General features: G+C 36.5%; 1 protein-coding gene across 1 annotated transcript; it reads right to left on the bottom strand.

The window, feature by feature from the left end:
• Positions 1-17,273: 17,273 nt before the first annotated feature.
• LOC142523831 (uncharacterized) lies at positions 17,274-19,234 on the bottom strand. Its single transcript, XM_075627561.1, has 4 exons — positions 18,999-19,234; positions 18,760-18,936; positions 18,341-18,555; positions 17,274-18,223 (listed from the first exon to the last, which is right to left on the bottom strand). The coding sequence occupies exons 1-4, from the start codon at positions 19,232-19,234 to the stop codon at positions 17,274-17,276; spliced, it is 1,578 nt and encodes a 525-aa protein (XP_075483676.1).
• Positions 19,235-21,671: the final 2,437 nt, after the last annotated feature.

The raw sequence follows: 21,671 nt of genomic DNA, 5'->3' as shown, positions 1-21,671 counted from the left end.
TACTCGAAGAATCATGAGGATCACAGCAGACATCTGACCACGGTGCTGCAAACCTTGCAGAAGCACAAGTTATTCGCAAAGTTCAGTAAGTGCGAATTTTGGTTAGAAAAGGTGGCGTTCTTAGGCCACATTGTTTCTAGCAGTGGTTTTGAGGTAGACCCAGCGAAAGTTGCAGCAGTCAGAGATTGGGTTGTGCCGCATAATGCATCAGAGATCCTCAGTTTTCTTGGGCTAGCAGGATATTATCGGAAGTTCATTAAGGGATTCTCCTCTATTGCCGTTCCACTCACATCATTGACCAAGAAGAATGCTAAATTTGTGTGGAGCGAGGAGTGTCAGAAGAGCTTCGATACTTTGAAGCAAGCTCTTATCTCAGCACCAGTTTTGGCCATGCCGTCAGGGGCCCGGTGAGTTTGTTCTGTATACCGATGCTTCGAAGCTCGGTTTGGGCGCAATATTGATGCAGCATGGGAAGGTGATAGCATATGCTTCTAGACAGTTGAAAACTCATGAGAAGAACTACCCTACCCATGATCTAGAGTTGGCCGCCGTGGTTTTTGCCTTGAAGATTTGGAGGCACTATTTGTATGGGGAGAAGTGCTAGATCTTTACCGACCACAAGAGCCTCAAGTATTTCTTTATGCAGAAGGAGCTGAACATGCGTCAGAGGCGTTGGTTTGAGCTTGTGAAGGATTATGACTGTGACATTAGCTACCACCCGGGTAAAGCTAATGTAGTTGCGGATGCATTGAGCAGAAAAGTCGCAGTGATCGCTCATTTGATGATTCAGAGACCTCTTCAGATTGAGATGCAGAGGTTTTATCTAGAGTCATATCCTCAAGGTAGAGTTCCCCGTCTATCTACCTTGACTATTTAGTCCTCTCTTCTTGACCGTATTCGTAGTGGTCAGTCAGCAGATGAGCAGTTAGTAAAGTGGAAGCAGAGAGATGAGGCCAAGGGCAGTGTCTTGTATTCAGTCAGCGATGGTATTGTGAGATACCGAGACAGGATGTGGGTTCCCAGCAGTGGTTCTATTCGAGCAGATATTCTATCAGAGGCCCACATGTCGCCGTACTCTATTCATCCAGGGAGTACGAAGATGTACCGAGATCTGCAGTCATTGTATTGGTGGCATGGGATGAAGAAAGACATCAGACGGTTTGTATCCGAGTGTCTGACTTGCCAGTTAGTGAAGGCGGAGCATCAGAGACCAGCAGATTTGCTCAAGCCTCTTCCTATTCCCGAGTGGAAGTGGGAGAATGTTACCATGGAATTTGTGACCGGATTGCCGAAGTCAGTCAGAGGATCAAATGCTATCTGGGTGATTGTAGATCGTCTTACCAAATCAGCGCACTTCTTGCCTATTAAGACGACTTTCACCATGATTCAGTATGAAGAGTTTTATATCCGGGAGATAGTTCGACTTCATGGTATTCCAGTTTCTATCGTATCTGACAGAGATCCTAGATTCACTTCCTCATTTTGGAAGAGTTTGCATTCGACTATGGGTACGAAGTTGCTGTTTAGCACAGCTTTCCCTCCGCAGACAGATGGGCAGTCAGAGCGAGTTATTCAGATCTTGGAGGATATTCTCCGTGCTTGTGTGATGGATTTCTCTGGGAGTTGGGAGTCGAACTTGCCATTAGTAGAGTTCACCTACAACAACAGCTTCTAGTCGTCTATAGGTATGGCACCATATGAAGCACTGTATGGCCGCAAGTGTAGATCTCCTGTTCATTGGGATGAAGTAGGAGAGAGAGCAGAGTTGGGTCCGGAGATCATTCAGCAGGCTGCCGATGTAGTAGTCAAGATCCGTGATAGGATGAGGACTGCTCAGAGTCGACTGAAGAGTTATGCCGATCAGAGGAGGAAAGATCTAGAGTTCGCCGTTGGCGACCATGTCTTTGTGAAGGTAGCACCTATGAAGGGTGTCATGCGATTTGGAAAGAAATGGAAGCTCACTCCGAGATTCATTGAACCATTTGAGATCCTCGACACTAGCTTATCATGTGGCTCTTCCGACGAATCTGGCCGGAGTACACAATGTGTTCCACGTCTCTATGCTGAAGAAGTATATAGCGAATCCTTCGCATGTCTTGAACTTTGAGCCGTTACAGCTTACTCCGAACCTATCTTATGAGGAGAGACCAGTGCAGATCTTAGACAGACAGGAGAAGAAGCTTCGGAACAAGCTGGTTAAGCGAGTGAAAGTCAAATGGCTCAACAATTCAGAGGAGGAAGCTACGTGGGAGTCTGAGTCAGAAATGAGGGATCGTTACCCCGAGTTATTCGGTAAGTTTTAATTTCGAGGACGAAATTTCTTTTGAGGGGGGGAGAGTTGTAGAACCCGTAAATTAGACTACGTATAAGCCATGCATAATTCTAGTATTTTAAATTAAAATTATTTTATTGCATGAGTATTTAATTGATTTTCTTTAAAGTTAATTATTTTATGCAGTAGTTTAAATTTTTATCTTTTCAGTTAATTCAGTGAGGCCGGACTGGAGTTGGAGTTTTGAGATAGAATTTAAGATTAAGAAATCATTCTCAGAGTTTATTTTATCTAGCTAATAAGTTGATTTAAGTTAAAAGGAGGTTTAAGGAATTATTTTAGTAACTTGTGGTGAGTAGGAAATAAGTTCATTTAGGTTCCTTAATTGAGGTGTTAATTCACTAAATTAATTAAAGGATAGGTAAGGCTCTTAAGGTTTAAAAATTTACAAACTAAACAATATTTCTCTCCATTTAATTGTTTAATTTTCGGCCCTTAGATGATTAATCAAATTTATTTTTTGCCAACTCACCTTTGACCAATTCCTTGTCATTTCTTAACATTATAATCCCTTCATTTATTTACCACCATTTATTTATTATTAGATCATTTTCCTAACCTTGATATGGCATGCAAAAATCGGCCACACCCCATTCATTTATCCCTCCAAAAATCATTGATATCAAGCAAATTCAAATTTCAAAAGAGGGAGACTTGGTCATACCATTTGTATCCCTTTATTATTGGATCTCCCTCACTCTCCTAACCATCATTCCCCCCTCCCTCACCACCGAAATTCAGTACCATTCAGTGCTTTTTCGTGATATATAGTGAGGAAAACCGAGAGCACTTAGAGAATAATAATCGAGTAGCAAGCAAGAAAAGAAAACGCTCCATCTCCTCCGCTCCGCGTCGTTGCGTTTCGTTCGTTTTCTTTTAAAAATGAAACCAGGCATGTATAAGTTCTTCTTTGCTCTTCAATCAAGCCATATTAATATTTTGAAACATCATACTCATGATTTTATTAAGGCAAAAACCGAAATATTGATGAATCATTTTAAAAAAGGTAGTGCAGATTTTTGTTGGCTTCACTCTATGCCTCACGGTTTTGCTGTTTTTGTTGAGTTACAGGTTGGTTCGATTCCAGGCTTCCAAGGCTGCATATAGACACGTACTAGGGTGTGTCAAGACCATGTTGGTCCATTCAAACAAGCCCCATGCATGCTAGAAACCGAAAATGACAGCAGCTCTTCATTCTTGCCATTTGAGTTTCGAATTTTTTTTGTATTGCTGTCAAAAAGGGAAATGGATCGGATCTTGGCTGCCCTAAGGGCTATAGCCATGATTAGAACCTCTCCTTGTGATGTTTAATACGTGATCAAGTCGCCCTTTCGAGGCTTGGTCCATGGTGGAATCGGTTTTTAAATCAAACAACAAGAACAGCCCCTTCGACCCTTTTTAAATTCTGCATGTGTCCTCTCGGTTGCTGGTGTTGGTGTGGATCTTGGTTGGCTCTTTAGCCCTTAGCCATGGTTCAAACCATACCCTAGGATGTTGGTAAGAGGTTGTGGTCGGTGGTTCAAGACCCAATGGCCATTAGCCTCGCAAACGACGCAAGGAAACCAAAGCACAGCTGCTGTATTTTTGTGGACAGCAACTTGCTGCTTTGGTTCAGTGGCTCGTTCGAGTTCTTGTTTGGCTTTTAGCCTATGGTCTTGGACTAGACAGTGCCTCATTGAGTTTGGAAGGTCATGTTTTTGACCGTTTGTGATTCGGATCATTTTAGAGGTCGTACGAGAAATTACGGTGCGATGTGCCAAATTTACTCTCGAAAGAGCGTTTCATGTTTTGGCCTCCATTCACCAAGATTTCGGCCCTTGTCATTTTAGGAGCATTATTTCATCATTTTAAGTGTATTTTAATCATGACTAAATGATGGTTTGGTGTTGGTTTGGGTTGGCTCGGAGTCATGATTAAATACGAAGTCGTTTGGCGTAATTGTCTCGTTTTCGGATTCAATTACAAAGTTTGGTCAAGAAAATCATTTGCATATTTTTCATGTTAAATTTAGGTCACAGCGAGCCTGGGAACGATCCAATCCATGTAGTAAAATAATACAGGATATTTCATTATGCAATTTAATTATATTACGTGCATAAAAAGATAAAATATTCATTTTTGAAATTTATGCGATGTTGGTTGTGGCCATTTCACTATCCTGTGAGCATTATATTATCTGGTCGCTAGTTACCGGTCAGTTCAGTTATGTACCACCAGTATACTGTGGCATTAGTTTGATCAGACATTCATTACTTCACCAGGTCGCCAGTTACCGGTCAGTTCAGTTCAGTTCAGTGCAGGGGCCACTTGCGTAGACCATAATCTCAACAGAAAATTTATGACATGATATTTTATTCAGGGCTCCAAGGAGCAAACATTTTCACTGTGATTTTCAGTTCAGTTATGCACGTATTATAATTGCTAATGACAAGTTATTTTCACATTTTGCCTCATGACATGATATTTTCACTTGCATGCAATTTTACTATATTATTTACTCTTTATTTACGATATATGCATGCTGAGTCTTTAGGCTCACTAGACTTGATTGTTGTAGGTACTGATTATGTCGGGGCCGAGGGCGGGGACCAGTGAGCTAGCTTGGGTCGGCAGTAGTGGAGCCCGAGGACCTCATTTACAGCACTTGCCATTTTTTTTATGCTCAAACATTTTATCAGTTGTTGGATATTTTAACTTGTTATTTTGGCGAGTAATAATTTCTTCCACTGCTATTTTGAACATCTAAACTTGATTTATCAGTTGATTTTGTGAATGAGGCAATTTTGATTATTTTAAAAAGAAAATTTTAATTTTCCCGCAAATTTTCAAACATGAATTTTCGGGCCATTATATGAATCATTATCATCTTCTTTGATGATATTAGCATATGATGTTGAAGATTGAGAATTTGTATTACTTCTCTGTTTTTGTTTCAAGAATTCTTGAAACTCATTGTATAACTCATTATTTTGCTCAGTATTACTGGCTGATGAACTAGATAAGTTCTGGGCTATTAGCCTTTGCTTTCCATGTTGTGCAATAATATTAGGGGGTTTTCCCCTACCCACCTCGCCCTCTATAAGAGGACTCTCCTCTTCCTCGAGAATTCATATCTGTAGATGAAAACATTAGGATAAATATTCTTGAGTTAAGAAATCTGGCAAGTGATTATCTTCACTTTTTTTATAAATGATTTCAAAATCAAAAGGAGCTAAATGAGCCTGCCATCTTGCAAACATTTGTTTAGAAACATCATTTTTAAAATCTTTATTAAACATAAATTTTGCAGATTTGCAATCAGTTTTTATAATAAACTTTTGATTATATAAATCATCTTGAAATTTCAAAATACATCTGACAATAGCTAAGATTTTTTTTGCTACTGTAGAGTAATTTTTCTTGGCATTATTCCATTTACCAGAATAAAATCTAATAAGATATTCTTGTTTATTTTGGGAATCTTTTTGTTTTAAGATTCCTCCAAAACCTATATCTGAGGCATCAGTTTCAACAATTTTATCCCATTGGAGATTAGCAAGCATAAGACAGGGAAGATTTTTAACCTTTTCCTTTATATTTTTAACAGCGATAGTATGTCTTTCAGACCAAGGTAAATGATTTTTCTTTAACCTATCATATAAGATAGCAGAAACCTTAGTAAGATCTTTAATATAAGGAGAAATATAATTTAAACTTCCTAAAAATCTTTGTAACTGAGTTTTATCAGTTATAATATCAGAAAATTTTGAACCAAATTCTATACTTCTTTGTATATGAATTATTTTTCCTTTTTGAATCATATGACCAAGAAATCTAATATTGGTTTGAAATAAAATCATTTTAGATTTTGAGATAACAAGACCATTTTGAATAATAATATTTTTCAACATATCTAAATGTTTAAAATGTGTTTCAATATCATTTGAAAATACTAAGATATCATCAATATAAACAATTATAAAATTGCTATAATTATAAAAAATATCATTCATAATTTGTTGAAATTCTGAAGGGGCATTTTTAAGGCCAAATGGCATTACAGACCATTCATAATGTCCTATTGGAACATTAAAAGCAGTTTTATATATATCAGATTCTTTTATTTGAATATGCCAAAATCCTGATTTTAAATCAAATTTTAAAAATATAATTGCATGAACCAATCTATCTAATAAATCTTTTTTATTAGGAATATGATGCCTAATCCATTTTAAAACCTTATTAAGAGGTTTATAGTTTATTACTAATCTATGAACTCCTCTTTCCAACTCAGAATGTTTATTTACATAAAAAGCAGTACAAGACCAAGGAGATTGAGAAGGTTTTATTAAACCTTTATCTAATAAAGAATGAATTTCATTCTTGCACAATTCTAAATATTCAGAATTCATTTGACAAGGACGAGCCTTGGTAGGAATATTTTTTCATCAAAATTCTCTTCATATGGAAGAGAGATAATATGTTTCTTTCTATTCCAAAAAGCATTTGGAAGATCATTACATATTTCTAATGAAAATTTATTATAAATAATTTTAATTTTTTCCTGTAATTTAGGATTTTGTAATTTATCATATATAGTTAAAATATTAACTTCTTCTTTTAAAGAATTAATTTGAAAAGTTTTCCTATTGATCTTTTCTTGTAATTCATTAAGAATTCTATGAACAGTTTTAGTTATAAACTTAAAAGAAATAGGATTAGCTTGAAAAGTTCCTATAATACCTGTTTCATCAACATAAGTTAAAGGATAAATTTGATAAATGAAAGGAAGACCAAGTATAAGTTAGCTAGAAATATCTTTCGCTAATAAAAAACTGGTTTGAATGCAATTTTTATCCTTGCAAATATAAGCTTTTGGTAATTTATAATTTATTTCTAATGGTTCTTCTCCTGCATGAGAAAGAGAATGAGTAGTTTTATAAAAATATTTCGTAGAAATTAATCCTTCCTGTATAACATTTAAATATGCACCACTATCAATCATAGCAATAAAATTCTTTTTATAAGAATTTTCAATTAATAAAGTAATATTGGTGTACCATTTTTGAGATATAATCATACTTAAAATTGATAAATGTTTCTGATTTTGATCAGGAAACGAAATATCCTGAAGATTATCAAAACTATCAGAATTATTAACTGAATTATTATTATTAGTTTCAATAATTGAAATACGATAATTTAAACTATTATTATTATGTTGTAAAATTTTTACTTGTTCTTTAAGATTTTCTATTTCTTTAACTAAATCTTGTATAGTAACTGTATTTTGTCTACTATATTTCTATTGTAGAAGATTTTTAACTTCTTTCATAGAATAAGCTTGTTCTTGTTTAACAAGAATGTTATTATTATTATTGTTGCTAGTTGAAGCAATATTCTTCATTTGATCAATAATTGTAGATTTTAATACTGGATCCTTAATCATTTTAAGGAATTCTAAAATATTATTGTTAGTTAACACATTAATATTTAAATCATTGAATTGAGACATAAGTTTATAAAAATCATCATTTTGATTTTTGTTATCCTCTATATGATTTAAACAAGATTTTCCTTGTATACAGTTATTATATTCATCTAAATCAGATATTTCTGATTCACTATCTATAATTTCATCTGAAATATAAGATTCTGAAGAATTCTCAGTTTCACTGTCAGAATTATTATTCGAATCCATAATTATAAATTTATTTTTAGCACAACATTGATTAGCATAATGTCCTGACTTTTTGCATTTTCTAGAAATTATTAATTTATTTTTATTTTTATAATTTTCTTCTTTCCGTAAATTACGGCTTTCTTTTCTTTTCTTCTTTTTATCTCTTTTTCTATCAAACAAATGTCTTTTCTTTCTATAAAATTTTTCTTCTTTTTCTTTAATTTTCTTTTTACCTTTATTAGGTAAGTTCATACCAAATTGATCACAAAATTTACCCAATTGTTTTTTCTCAAGTAAATTCTGTCTTTTAATTTGATTATTTAATTTTAATTCATTACAGAGAGCTAAACCCTCTTTAATACAAGTATTAATTAAATTTCCATAAGTATAATTATCATATGGAATATTAATATTATCTTTTCTTAAAACTTTTCTAATTCTTTCAGCAAATAGAAAAGGTAAACCATCTATAAATTTGGCTTTCCAGAAACTATTATTACAATCTGGTATCTCATATATACGAGATAAAAAGGTATCTTTATACCATCTAAAATCAGTAAGTGTTTTACATTTTAGATTACTTAATAAAGTACGAATCTTTTCACTATCATCAGTGAATTTACCAGTAAAGTGTTCAATCATAGTCATTATTAATGAATAAACTACATTTTCTGATTGAATATTATTCTCAATTTTTATTGAATTAATAATATCTTCTTTTTGGAATTGATTTAAATAATTATCCCACCAACCTTTAAGTTGGCCAGTAAATCCTGATATAATCATCTTAGCAATATTTTTATCAGTATTGCCTGAAGTTTTACACACTGTACTATACGTAAGCATTCTATGAGCAGTATTATAAATTTGCTTATCACTAAAACCATCAATATTCAATTCATAAATACTTTTCTCATTATAACTATTAGCAAATATATATTCTTGTTCTTCAATAAGAACATCCATGGGAGTATGTTTATTATAATAATATTTATTCTGGGTAGGTCTATCTGCCCATTTAATTTTATTAATTTTTTCATCAGAATAATTCTCATTATTCTCAAATTCTATATTAAGAGTATTTAAATTAGATTTTTAAATTTTTCTTCTAATAATTTTTCTATATCAGAAACAGAAGATTTAAATTTAAAATCTTTTATATCTGAAGGGGATTGAATAGAAGAAGTAGCAATAGAAACTGTTGGAAACTAAATTCCGGCGTTTGATAAAATATGAATCAACTGAAAATACGAATCAACTGATCGAGTAAACTGAACTCAGCAACTGGACTAATAACTGAAATCAACTGACTGATCAGTTGGAAACTGATCAACTGATATATTCAGCCGTATGCTAAGCACCCTTCAACTGAACATATCTCGGGAAAGAACAATCAACCGTCAAGAGACATAGAAGATTGCAACGCTGCACTTCAATCAATACAGCTTAGGAAAACGCATTTCGGCGAAAGCAATTAAGACGCCGCATCACAATAAATGAAGCAAACAATGTCCAAGGAATAATCAACGGATACAAAGATTCAAATTCATCTCAAGTTACCGTTGGAGAAAAGAAGCTTATAAATATGACAGAAGAACAGCTGAAGAAAAAAGAGTGTCAACACTATTCAAAAAGCTTGCTGTCACTCTGTCAAAAATCTCAGCTCAATCTTACTTGATATATTCGTAGCAGTTAAGGCTACAATTTGAGCTCATTAGCAAATTGTAATAATCGTTGAAATTCGATAGTGCTAAGATCAGTTACGCACTGAGAACATTCTGTAATACTAAGAGTTTCAGTTTTTGGCAGTGTTAAGTCCAAACTGAAGTGGGTCAGTACAATTCTTGTATTTGATCAAAGTCTTTTAGTGGATATCCTATCCTTGAGACAGAAGGGGTGATGTAGGAGTAATTAAATTCTCCGAACATCCAGAAACAACCCTTGTCTATTTTATTTCAGTTTCGTATTCTATCTTTCATTCAGTTATTTTTCGCAACTACTTTAGTTTAACTGATTGTCATTGACCAACAAGATTCCGAGAATCAGTTTGTCACCAAACTGAACTCAAAATTCGAAAAGATCAGTTTTAATTGTGAGTGTTTATTCAACCCCCCCTTCTAAACACTCTTGATACGTTAATCGATCTTATCAAGTGGTATCAGAGCGGTTGAATCTTGTTCTTGAATACTTTTGATCTAAAAACTTGCCAGCATGACTTCATTCAACAAAATTCTCATGTTCTCCAGAGAAGAATTTGATGATTGGAAAATCAGAATGCAGGCTCATTTGGCTGCACAAGATGATGACATGTGGTATCTCATAACTGATGGACCCATGAAGATTCTAAAACCAAATAAAATAATTGCCATAACAGAAGGGGCACCACAAAGAATAGAAAAGCCCAGAGATGAATGGACAACTTAAGACAAAAGAAAAGCAAATCTTGACAATGTGGCTAAAGACATTCTGTACAAAACGCTGGACAGAGTAACTTTCAGCAAAATAAAGATGTGTAAAACAGCCAAAGAAATTTGGGAAAAGCTGATCCAGCTGTGTGAAGGAAATAATCAAACCAAAGAAAATAAACTTTATGTTGCTGTTCAAAAGTTTGATAACATCAAAATGAAAGCAGGAGAATCAATGCACGAGTATGATGAAAGAGTGAGCAGTATCATCAATGAGTTAAATGCACTTGGAAAAGTGTATACCAATAAAAAAATTGCACTAAAAGTAATGAGAGGTCTTCCCAAGGAATGGGATCTCAAGACCATGGCAATGAGGGAGTCCAAAGATCTGAATCAGATTGAACTTCATGATTTTTTTTCTGATTTAAAGGCTTATGAGTTTGAGCTGCAGGCCAGAGAAGGAGAACCATCTACCTCTGCAGCCACAACTGCTCTAGCTGCTGTCAGAACTGAACAAATCAATTCAGTCGAAAAATGTGCTGATCAGTTAAGTAATGATGCTATGTCATTATTCATCAAAAAATTTGGAAGGTTCATGAGAAAGAATCAAGGAAACTTCCAAAAGCCATACCAAAGGAACAATTCCAAAGATGAACCAAATGCCTGCTATAACTATGGCAAATCAGGTCACTTCATTGCTGATTGTCCTAAACCCAAGAAGGACAGTCAAGGCTTAACTGACAGAAGAAAGAAATCATATGAACGCAAAAGAAGATTCAAGGAAGATAAGAAGGTCTTCAGAAAGAAACATGAGGTACTCTTAGCTGAAGAAAACAAATCTAAATGAGCAGAAACTGACAGTGAAGAGTCGGAACCAGAAAGCTCATGCAGTTCAAGTGATGATGAGGAAGTAAAGTGCTTGATGGCTAATGATGCAGCAGAAGAATCATCTAGCCAACAGGAATTTGATTTCAGCTCAACTGATTTCACACGAGAAGAACTCATTCTAACACAACATGACATGGTAAATGAGTATCAAAAGCTTGCATCATCATTTGAAGAAATCAAAGCAAAGCAAATTGATCCCACAGACAATAAAACCAAAACTGATGAATCAGTCGATGGGTTGAGTCTAAAAAGGGAAATTGCTGAGTTAAAAGCAGAAAGAAACAAAAATCAGTCATTAATACAGAAGTTGATGCTTGAAAACTCAAAACAGACTGAGCTTATTCAGTCTTGGAACAAATCATCTACTGCACTAAATGAAATGCAGATTTCACAAAAATTAGTTTCTGATAAAACTGGTTTAGGGTTCAACACTCAAGGAGAAATGTATCCAAATGATACTCAACCAAAGATAACAATAAACAAAGGGAAATACATTCACTTTGTCAAATCAGCAGTGGTACAAGAACAAATTGAGTCCAGTAAACTGATTGAGCAACCTACTGAGAATATGAACAAGGCTAGAAGATATGGGATTGGTTATAGTCAAAAATTCTCAACTGATTCACAAAGTCAGTCATCAAAGAGATTTTACAAAAACTATTCGAATGGCTATTCCAATTACTATAACTGCAAGCTAGTTCAGAAGAGATATAGACTGAACAATCAGTTGAATAAAGCTAAAACACATATTGTATCATTCGTACAATACACAAGCACACAAAAGCCGAGAAAAACCATTTGGAATACAGCTACTGGAAAGCCTGTTAGACTAATCCAAGTATGGGTTCCTAAAGGACTAATCAGTTCAGGACCCAAATAGATATGGGTACCAAATTATATTATGTGTGTGACTGCAGGTAACAGGTACAAACAAGAACTCAATATGGTATTTGGACAGTGGATGTTCACGACATATGACAAGAGATGCAAGTGTGCTATCTCAACTGATCAAATACAGTGGTCCAAATATCAGTTTTGGGGACAATTCCAAAGGTAGAACTGTGGGTAAGGGTAAGCTTATCCATGGTAACTTTACTTTTAAAGATGTTCTATTAGTAGAAAACCTGAAGTATAACTTGATCAGCATCAGTCAGTTATGCGACAGTGGATTCTCAGTACATTTTGACAAAAACTCATGTTTAGTCAAAACTTCAACTGATGAAATCATACTAACTGGCAAACGTTATGGAAACACATATAAAATCAGTTGGAATGATCAAACTTATGCACCAGTTTGTTTTATTGCTTCCAAATCATCTAAAAACTGGTTGTGGCATAAGAGACTAAACCATTTAAACTTTAAAACCATTGCCTATCTGAGTAAACATGAACTTGTACTGGTTTGCCCAAAATAGATTTTTCAAAAGAAAAACTTTGCTCAGCATGTCAGTATGGTAAACAAGTACGATCTTCTTTTAACAACAAGGGTTGTAAATCTTCATCCCGATGCTTAGAACTGTTGCACATGGATCTCTTTGGTCCTATACCAGTCATGAGTTTAGGGGGAATGAAATACACCTTGGTAGTCGTAGATGATTTTTCAAGATTTACTTGGGTTATTTTTCTCAAATCTAAAGACCATACTGCTTCACAACTGATAAAGCTCTTCAAAAGACTTTTAAATGAAAAATCGTTTGGGATCGAATCAGATCAGATCGAGGAACTGAATTCATCAATCAAACTCTTTCAAATTTTCTAGAGAATGCTGGAATTAAGCATGAGCTCTCAGCAGCAGAACTCCTCAGCAAAACGGTGTAGCTGAGAGAAGAAATCGGACCCTTAAAGAAGCTGCTAGAACAATGCTTGCTGATTCTGGTATTTCTCAAAGGTTTTGGGCAGAGGCAGTAAACACTGCGTGTTATACTCAGAACAGATAAATGATTAATAAGAATCATATGAAAACACCATATGAGATCTGGCATGAAAAAGAAAGTATAATTACTTATTTCAAAATATTCGGCTGCAGACGTTTTATTCTTGATAATGGTAAAAATTATTTAAAAGCGTTTGATGCAAAATCTGCAGAGGGAATATTTCTTGGATACTCATCAGTTAGTATAGCTTATAGAGTCTTCAACAAGAAAACCCTAAATGTTGAAAAATCAGCTCATGTTGATTTCGATGAAACTGAACTAACTAATAAGCCAACTGATCAAGTTGAGCTAGGTTGATTGATTTACAGATATCAGTTTGGAGGATGATGATAAAAAAGACAATCATATTAATCAAAACAATCTCCAAACACCCGAAACAGAAGTGTCAGATCAATCAGCTGAACCAGAAGCCATTCCTAATGATCAGTTGATAGAGCATAATGATAACATTCAAATACGAGTTGACGAAGCACCAACTGAGACTGAAAACTGTGTTCAGTTACCAACTGAAGAAATTGCTGATACAACAAATACTGAGTACAGATGGAGAAAATCACATCCACCTGAGCTGGTAATAGGAAATCCATCTGATCCAGTAAGAACTCGCAATCAAATGCTAAATTTATTTATCCATTCAGCTTTCGTATCACAACTAGAACCAAAGAAAACTGATGAGGCTCTTGCTGATTGTTGCGTGTTTTCACTACCGCAAGTGTACGGTGTCAAGTTTTAGTACTGGTTAGAGTACAGATATCGATCCCACGAGGAGTGTGTATAAAAATGTATATCAGTGCTCGTAATTAAAATAGTCTCAACTTTATCTAGAAAATTCGAAAGAGAATTGGTTTGTTAAAAATAATTAAAAGCGACTAAACAATAAATCGATTTACCGACCGGAGAAATATCAGTGATAGAAATTATCTAGAGGACTGACTTCACTAAGTTTCTACAATGATTCTCCTGGTTGCATTTAAATTCCTGAATTCCTATTATTTAATGGTCAAGAACACTTAAGTATTTTATTCTCCCTTTCCCAAGTGACGAATAAATGTATCAATCAAATTTCGATTCAATTATTCCTAATACAAATCTAAGTTTAATTGATAAATGCAATCAATGTTCTTACCTAAGCCTCGCAAAAGTTATACACATTCCGAACGATATAAACATTCTACGATGTGCCTCTAGTGATCTATAATTCTAGTCCCTCTCCCGAGTTGTAGAATTAATCAAAACATACAATTTATGACCAGTAAATTGCAATGAAATAAGAGTAGAGAACACAATTAAATAACACGGAATCCAATCATAAAAATATCCACATCAAATCATTGTAAAGACAAAGCTACGTCAACCTCTAGAATGGAAATTTAGTTCATCACGAAATCCAAGAGAAAACAAGACATGTTTGTGATTCTAGGCATTGCTACGCAATAAAATAAAGAAAAAAAGGAAAAGATAACAAATCCGAAGTGTCGTCTCTGTCCCCAGATCCGTCGTTCTGCGTATTTGTGACTGTTCTTCACACTCTGAATCTTCGTCTCGTGTATGCGCTCCGTTTCTCCCTTCTTTTCCGTCCCAACATGGTGTATTTTTCGTGTGATTTCTCCCCACGGCGGCTCTCTCATTTCTGACCTAGCGGCGCGCATTTTATAACTTTTCTGGACGCCGCGCGCGCGGTGGCGCGAGAACTGGCGCTATGGCGCGCGAGCTTCTGTGTCTGGCCGTGCATGTGTGCGCGCGGGTAGCGCGAGAGCTGGCGCGATGGCGCGTAGGCGTCTGCTTGTTGGTTCGTACTTGCGCGCGCGCGGTTGCGCGTGAATTCGCGTTGACGCGCGCTGCTCTCGGGTCTTCCTGTTACATCTGTTCGCGCAGTAGCGCGAGAAGTGGCACTGCAGCGCGCTAGCTTCTGTCGATCCTCTTGCTTTCATGTGCGCGCGGTAGCGCGAGATGCTGCGCGGTGGCGCGCGCCTCTCTGGTCATGGTAATGGCTGAACTCGCTGCTCGGTTCTGTTTTCTCGGTTCACTAGGTTGCGCATCCACTATTTTCTCCATTTCTTAAATGACAACAAAAACAACCAAAAACGCATAATTCTGTTCGAAATCAGCATAATTCAAAATGGATTCTAATATAAATTAAGTGCAAATCTTGCACTTATCAAACCCCCCCAAACTTGAACTTTTGCTAGTCCCGAGCAAAATAGAATAAAAACAGGAAGTCAATTAACAAGTAATGAAACTCTTAACAGTCATGGATTCGCAAAAAGTGATGTTGGCCTCAGACTTATCTATTTTAATGTAATTCATGATTTCCCAAGAATCACGTGTGTGTGTGATATGTCAATGTTCGTTTACCCCATCGAGTGCTCAAATAGAGTCATAATGCCCATTCGCCTTACAGAATCAAGAAATTCTCAGTTTAGTTCAACTCACACTTCATCAAAATACAAATTCACATTCATAGATCACATAGGACTTTATTGGTGATTAATTGGCTCGAAAGATGGTAAATCACAAGTATGCCAAAGATGAAATCACAAAATGAGATGCTTGCAAGCAAGTAATTAAAGTCTATACTCGTTGACAATGTTTTTCAGGTATCAATAGGCTTGACTTGAACAACTTTTCTCCACTAGTATATTGGATAAATGTGACACGGTTAATAGGGCTTGTAGGCTTGTAACGTTAGGCCACGGCTCACGGCTACAATAAAGGTATGGAATTCAAAATTTGAGAGAAATATTTGAACTTCATCAACTTCACTCATTTTCATTTTCTTTTCAACCACCACCCACTTTATTGTTTTCTTTTCATTCATATCTTTCATTTCCCAAATGCTTTCTTTCTCACCACTTTTGATTCATTCTTTTCATTGTTTTTCTTCTTTTTGAACTCTTTTTTGCACACTTTAACTTTTTCTTTTTCTTTTCAAGGAGCATTTGAATCATTACAACACCAATGAATTTATTTCTCTCAAAAGCAGGTAGGAAAATAAGTGTATAAGCTTCATTTGGTAGTTGCTGTGGGATATAGAATAGATACAAGTGGGGGCTAATTGTATGTCATTGACACACACCACTTGATTTTTTAGTAGGCTCAAAATGGGAAACTAGGGATATTTCATTTTCGTTTGGTAGGCTCGAAGGCTCAACGGTTTCAAAGATCGCCTAAATCATTCATATGTCACATATTATCCGTATTTCGCCTCGAAAAGTGTTCAAACAAGTTCTAGACTTCCGTCAATCCATTAGTCAACTCATACAAACCAGTCACATGCAATTTTCAATAAAAATGATATATGAAATAGGTGCATGAAGAAAATTTAAGCATCTCAATTAACTTGAAGCTCAAAGGGCTACAATTGACAGTAAAAAAAGAACAAAGGCCCAAAGATATTGTGAAAAACTGTCTAGATCATTTCTATGTTTGTGAAAAGTGTCAATCAATGTCATGCAAGAATTACCAAGAATCATATATCCGTCGTCTATTTAGCATCATAGGCATACAACTTGTCTCTGAGCAACAATAGTATCAATAAACACGACAGTGCAAAATATTTGTGACTCCTAAGTTATCATGAACACATATAAACTTCAGGACCACAATTCAATTTTCATCATCGGCCACACATTTTTCTTATCCATGACTCTACCTAACAAATCTAGCATGCAATAAAAAAAAATCAAACTAACTACTGAGCGATAAAACAAAAATTTGCAGAAAAATTCTAAAAAGCAACGCAATTTTACCCTCCCCCAAACTTAAAGTATGCATTGTCCTCAATGTATAGAAATAAAGAACATGACAACACATACCTCGCGCACGAGTGTCAAAACTCGGGCGCTCGACGAGTTGTTGTCCACAACATCTGTGTCATCCATGTCCATGGGCTACGGCGGTGATAGATCTGGTGGTGGGTAAAATTAACAACTAAGGACGTAAAATAAAATAAAATAAAATAATAAAAACAAAATGAATGCTAAAGAAAATAAATTGTGGGTTGCCTCCCACACAGCGCTTGGTTTAACGTCGTCAGCCCGACTTTCTCCTGTTCATGGTGGGTCGTATGATTTCTTGGATACCCTTATTTCCACCAGCTGACTTTCCACTTCCATGGTCATCTTTCCTCGTTTCACGTCAATCATAGCTCCAACAGCAGCCAATAATGGTCGTCCTAGAATGACGTGAACGTCCTGGCTATTCTCCATATCGAGTACCAAGAATTCTGCTAGAACTTTCAATTTGTCAATCTTCAGTTCAACATCATCCACAATACCCAATGGCACCTTCACTGATTTATCTGCCAGCAGTACGCTTAATTCAGTGGATCTCATCGTGCTCAATCCAAGTTTCTCATAGAGAGATCTTGGCATTATATTTATACTTGCCCCTGAGTCACAGATAGCTTTTTCTACTAAATGACCCCCTATTTCACATGCTACAATAAATTCACCGGGATCTAGCAACTTCTGAGGAACATTCCTTCGTGTTCCTTTGGTAAATTCACCCTCCACCTGATCTGCAAACTCAATATTAGTGTTTATGTTCTTGAGATCTTCAAGACCTTTTTTCTTTTGAAATTCATCTTGTAATTGTAGAAATCTTTGGGGATAGGGAAGTAAAGAAATATCAATGCATTGATTTAAACCGTACCTCTCAGATTTCTTACCTCGGGCTCCTGTGGTTGGACTTAGCTTTTCATCCCGAACATGTGTAAGTTCAACCTCCTTCTCTTCTCTGCCTACCACACAAGTCTCTTCATGATGTATAAAAATGGCATTCACCTCTCTCAGATTTGGGTCGGCAGTCTTTTGAACTGCGCTAGACGGTTGAGACGTGAGTTGCTTCGTTATTTGCCCAACTTGCGACTCCAGGATTTTCAAAGTAGCACCAATACTTGCCATATGTGTCTCAAGGTTGTCAAGTCTAGACTCAGTTCTAGACATCCTCTTACCAGATTCAGAAACGAATGTCCCAACCAAGTCCTCAAATGATGGCTTCCCTTCCCCATTTGATGTATTGAACCCCGGTGGAGGATTCAATACATTCTTATTATTTGCGTAAGAAAAATTTTCATGGTTTCTCAAACCAGGATGATAAGTATTAGGGGAAGGGTTACCTCTATATCCTCCATAGCCTCCAAAGTTCTTGTTGGTGACGTACTGCACCTCTTCAGGAACTTGCAATTCTTCAACAACAAACGATTGTCCCTCAGTGTTTGATGTACTCACTTTATTCATGGTTGCTAACTGTGTAGTTAATGCTGATACTTGCGCAGTGAGTGATGTGATAGGATCCACGGCATAAACTCCAGCCGTCCTCTTTATTCCTGACCTCTCAGACGGCCATTGGTAGCTATTAATAGTCATCTGCTCAAGCAAGTCGTAGGCTTGAGCATGAGATTTGGCAAAGATCGTGCCACCTGCCGCTGCATCCACAGTTGTACGCGTTTGACCATTCAATCCATTATAGAAAAGTTCGATTTGTACCCAGTCTTCAAAACCATGATTTGGGCACCTCCTCAACAACTCCTTATACCTTTCCCAAGCTTCATACAATTGCTCGAAGTCAGTCTGTCTAAAAGTGCTGATCTCAATCTTTAATTGTGCAGACTTCGCAGGGGGAAAGTACTTCGCAAGAAATTTCGTCGCTAGCTCATGCCATGTGGTGATGCTTCCCAAGGGAAGTGATTGAAGCCATCCTCTAGCTTGGTCCCTAAGAGAAAAAGGAAACAAGCGCAGTCGAATAATATCATCAGAAACACCATTTATTTTTACCGTGTCCGTAATCTCCAAGAATGTTCTGAGATGTAGATGAGGATCTGCAGTAGTGGCTCCCCAAACTGGTTCTGTTGAACCATGTTTATCAATGCGGGCTTAAGCTCGAAATTGTTGGCGTTGATGGTTCCTCGAGCAATGCCAGAATAGTGCGTGTTGATCACTGGTCGAAAGTGATCTCTGATTGGTATAGCCTCAGGCGGCATCTGTCTGTCGTTTTCTCTGTTATCAGCCATCGCTTTGATTTCTTCCCTTCTCGCTTTTCTTAATCTTCTTGCAGTTCGTTACGATCTCCGGATCAAAAATAAGCGAGACTGGGTTTTGCAATCTTAGCATGCGCTGTCAAGCAGAAAAAATGAAAAACTCAATCAATTTAAAATAAAATAAAAATAAAAGCTCTAAATTAAAATCTAGACTAATTGGTAACGATACTGATATAAATTCAAATTTGACACTCCCCGGCAACGGCACCAAAAACTTGTTGCGTGTTTTCACTACCGCAAGTGTACGGTGTCAAGTTTTAGTACTGGTTAGAGTACAGATATCGATCCCACGAGGAGTGTGTATAAAAATATATATCAGTGCTCGTAATTAAAATAGTCTCAACTTTATCTAGAAAATTCGAAAGAGAATTGGTTTGTTAAAAACAATTAAAAAGCGACTAAACAATAAATCGATTTACAGACCGGAGAAATATCAGTGATAGAAATTATCTAGAGGACTGACTTCACTAAGTTTCTACAATGATTCTCCTGGTTGCATTTAAATTCCTGAATTCCTATTATTTAATGGCCAAGAACACTTAAGTATTTTATTCCCCCTTTCCCAAGTGACGAATAAATGTATCAATCAAACTTCGATTCAATTATTCCTAATACAAATCTAAGTTTAATTGATAAATGAAATCAATGTTCTTACCTAAGCCTCGCAAAAGTTATACACCTTCCGAACGATATAAACATTCTACGATGTGCCTCTAATGATCTATAATCCTAGTCCCTCTGCCGAGTTGTAGAATTAATCAAAACATACAATTTATGGCCAGTAAATTGCAATGAAATAAGAGTAGAGAACACAATTAAATAACACGGAATCAAATCATAAAAATATCCACATCAAATCATTGTAAAGACAAAGCTACGTCAACCTCTAGAATGGAAATTTAGTTCATCACGAAATCCAAGAGAAAACAAGACATGTTTGTGATTCTAGGCATTGCTACGCAATAAAATAAAGAAACAAAGGAAAAGATAACAAATCCGAAGTGTCGTCTCTGTCCCCAGATCCGTCGTTCTGCGTATTTGTGACTGTTCTTCACACTCTGAATCTTCATCTCGTGTATGCGCTCCGTTTCTCCCTTCTTTTCCGTCCCAAGATGTTGTATTTTTCGTGTGATTTCTCCCCACGGCGGCTCTCTCATTTCTGACCTAGCGGCGCGCATTTTATAACTTTTCTGGACGCCGCGCGCGCGGTGGCGCGAGAACTGGCGCTATGGCGCGCGAGCTTCTGTGTCTGGCCGTGCATGTGTGCGCGCGGGTAGCGCGAGAGCTGGCGCGTAGGCGTTTGCTTGTTGGCTCGTACTTGCGCGCGCGCGGTTGCGCGTGAATTCGCGCTGACGCGCGCTGCTCTCGGGTCTTCCTGCTGCATCTGTTCGCGCGGTAGCGCGAGAAGTGGCGCTGCAGCGCGCTAGCTTCTGTCGATCCTCTTGCTTTCATGTGCGCGCGGTAGCGCGAGATGCTGCGCGGTGGCGCGCGCCTCTCTGGTCATGGTAATGGCTGAACTCGCTGCTCGGTTCTGTTTTCTCGGTTCACTAGGTTGCGCATCCACTATTTTCTCCATTCCTGAAATGACAACAAAAACAACCAAAAACGCATAATTCTGTTCGAAACCAGCATAATTCAAAATGGATTCTAATATAAATTAAGTGCAAATCTTGCACTTATCACTGATCCTAACTGGGTAAATGCAATGCAAGAAGAGCTAAATCAGTTCACTCATAACAATGTCTGGAACTTAGTTCCAAGACCAGTTTCAAAAACTGTTATAGGTACAAAATGGGTTTTCAGGAACAAACTGAACGAAGATGGTTCAGTTGGACGCAACAAAGCAAGATTAGTAGCACAAAGATACAGACAAGAAGAAGGAATTGACTATGATGAGACATATGCTCCAGTTGCAAGACTTGAAGCAATCAGAATGTTTCTTTCTTATGCATCATACAAGAACTTCAAAGTCTATCAAATGGATGTCAAAAGTGCATTCCTAAATGGCCAGCTACAAGAAGAAGTATATGTTGAACAACCCCCAGGTTTTGTAAATCACAACTTTCCTGATCATGTATATCATTTGAACAAAGCTTTATATGGTCTTAAACAAGCTCCTAGAGCTTGGTACGAAACTCTTTCAAAATTCCTAACTGATCATGATTTTTCTGTTGGATCAGTTGATAAGACCTTGTTCAAATTTACTAAGAATGATCACATTTTATTAGTTCAAATTAATGTTGATGATATCATATTTGGGTCAACTAACCCCAAATTATGCTGAGAAATTTGCTAAGCTAATGCAGGATAAGTTTGAAATGAGCATGATGGGTGAACTGACATTCTTTCTTGGACTACAAGTGAAGCAACTGGAAACTGGTACATTTGTAAGGTCCAAAATTAAGACGAC

This window comes from Primulina tabacum, chromosome 14, assembly GCF_025594145.1.
Source record: "Primulina tabacum isolate GXHZ01 chromosome 14, ASM2559414v2, whole genome shotgun sequence".
Taxonomy (NCBI): domain Eukaryota; kingdom Viridiplantae; phylum Streptophyta; class Magnoliopsida; order Lamiales; family Gesneriaceae; genus Primulina; species Primulina tabacum.
Note: the sequence above shows the minus strand (reverse complement) of the source record. Positions and strands in the feature narration are given on the sequence as shown.

Bases quoted from the DNA above. Each gene is read 5' to 3' on its own strand.
- LOC142523831 (XM_075627561.1), bottom strand. From the start codon at position 19,234: ATGGCTGATAACAGAGAAAACGACAGACAGATGCCGCCTGAGGCTATA. The intron at 18,937-18,998 runs GTAAAAATAAAT...TTTTTCTCTTAG, and splicing joins TCTTGGAGATTACGGACACG to GGACCAAGCTAGAGGATGGC. The intron at 18,556-18,759 runs GTATAAGGAGTT...GCCGTCTGAGAG, and splicing joins TTGTATGAAGCTTGGGAAAG to GTCAGGAATAAAGAGGACGG.